Source organism: Papaver somniferum, chromosome 5 (assembly GCF_003573695.1).
Source record: "Papaver somniferum cultivar HN1 chromosome 5, ASM357369v1, whole genome shotgun sequence".
Classification (NCBI taxonomy): Eukaryota; Viridiplantae; Streptophyta; class Magnoliopsida; order Ranunculales; family Papaveraceae; genus Papaver; species Papaver somniferum.
In genome coordinates, this window is record NC_039362.1 from 95,110,506 (window position 1) to 95,112,824 (window position 2,319).

General features: G+C 37.6%; 1 protein-coding gene across 1 annotated transcript; it reads right to left on the reverse strand.

The window, feature by feature from the left end:
* Positions 1-339: 339 nt before the first annotated feature.
* Positions 340-1,092, reverse strand: LOC113279343 (protein MAINTENANCE OF MERISTEMS-like). The gene has a single exon (XM_026528037.1). It carries the CDS (start codon positions 1,090-1,092, stop codon positions 340-342), a length of 753 nt encoding a protein of 250 aa, XP_026383822.1.
* Positions 1,093-2,319: the final 1,227 nt, after the last annotated feature.

Sequence of the window (2,319 nt, forward strand, 5' to 3'; positions counted from 1 at the left end):
GTGGGATGATACAATGGTCGGTTGTAGCCTGCGGTCTCTGTGAAATGACGAGCATCAAATCCATTTTTGAATCCTCAAATAAGGGTCAAAGGTAACATCTTCAACAGTGAAAGCATCTATTTGCTGCCTCACTCGAATGAGCTTCTCCTATTTGTTCCTTTGTTGTCTACCAATGAACTTGAACTTCTTTCCTGTAGGGCCATAATCATCTTCTTCCCATTCAATACTAGGTCTCAGGCTCGGAAAGTGGTCATACACCCATGGCAAAAAAAAAAATTATTTTAAACTATTGGCACATGACTAAAGATAAAAAAAATATAACAAACTATTATATAATAATTATGTAACCAAACTTACCATTAGAAGCGCGACATTCCCAGCAATTTCAGTAGCTCCAACCCTCGAGGCATTTCTTAGGCTGTCAGGTAAATATGCAAGGGTGGCAGTGGCCCACGAATAATTTTTGATGTTGTCCAAATTCTTCAACAATTGTAGATAATGAATATTCACCCTATTTCCCGAGTTATCGGGCAAGAATACGGTCCCAAGAGAATACACCAAATACGATGTGGCTATACGCCTAACTCTTGTTTTATCCATCATCTCACCTGCCATTTCCTTTACGAGCGTTCCTCCAAACTTTGTCTTCAGATTCTTCAACAATAGTTTTATGATGATAGGTTGCTTATGTGGTTCACTTGGGTCATAACTAGCAACCAACCGAAACTCCATCTCGGTTTTGTCTTTCTCCCACCCAAGTGTTTCTTGAAAAAGGATGTAAAGGTCAGTCCAAGACATGTTGTTGTTGAAACCTTCAGCCACAGACTTTCCTTTAACTTCTAGGTCAAGAATTTGCTTCACATCGTCCGGTGTTATTGTCATCTCTCCAAATGGGAGATGAAACGTATCGGTTTCAAGCCAATATCGTTCCCTGAATGTAGAGACCACAACACTATCATACTCCGATTGGGAATGCAGAATTCCAGGCGCTAATCCTGTACTAACCACTAGATTGCGAACAGAAGAACATTCTTCACTTAATAGCCAATGTTTTAGCCATTTGACGCTTGAGCAATTTGTTCGCCCTTGCATGGTCCTAAAAAAACAAATATACAAAAATAGAAACATATTTTGGTGAACTGAAATAAACAAACAAAATAAATCAAAATAAGTTATAAATTCAATGTTTTAAGAAAAGTAGGAAAAATCATACCCTAGTCTCACATACTTTTGCGGCCCAGGAACCGGTATAACCAAATAAGATTGAAGACTTATCTGGGGCCTCGCCCCAAGGTCTTATATTCTTCTTCGGTGGCAACAACAACTCTTTGCCTTTAGGAATATTCATCCCTTTCGGTGCAGGATCCTTTCTCGGCTTCTTTTTTTTCACTGGAGGTGCAGCTACAACAACCTCTTTTCCCTTGGCATTTTCTCCCTCTTCATCATTTTTTTCCTCTTCCTTCTCTTCATCATTTTCTTCCTCTTCCTACTCTTCATCATTTGGTTCCTCTTCCTCCTCTTCATCATCATCGGATTCTTTAGATTCTTCTTCATCTTCATCATCATTAGATTCTTCCTCTACAATTTCATTTTCGTTGCCTTCACGGTTAGTTTCGACTCCGACCTCTTCTTGATCATTAGGTTCCACTACTTTTAAATCAACTCCAGATTGAGCTACATATGGTTCTATCAACCTAATTTCAAATTTATTCTTCCTCTTCTCATTCTTGTGGATACCTCTATTATCTACCCCTAAATGCTTGTCACCGCGAGGGGTGGACATATGATCAATCGGGGTTAAGTTATTTCCTCTCTTATTCTTCACCCTATCAGAATTCCTACACAAGAATTATAATTGATTGATTTACTAAGGGTAGAACAAACAATATAGAAAACAACCAACAAAAAATTTTGGTGAACATCCTGATTTACGGTTTGAAAGATGACAACATATATCAACCGTAACAGATTACGGTTGGTAAGTAATGAATGGAGACCAACCGTAACCAAGCTACGGTTTGTATATCAACTTAATATTAAACAGTAAATCATTATTTGATAAATTCTTAAGACACAGGATGATTTACGGTTGGTATGGTTGTTTGAGTTACAACTGAAAAAGTGGGGGTATAACAATTACACCCAATATTTCGCTTAGCAATCTGTATGGACAAACTCCAATATACTTTCTAGAGAATCAACTAGAGAGTCAGACTCAATCTAGATAAAAGTATATCAAAGATTTTATATCTCAATCTCTCAATTTGATATATACTCAAGCAAATACAAATCTGCGAGTCTTTATCAAATACTAGAGAG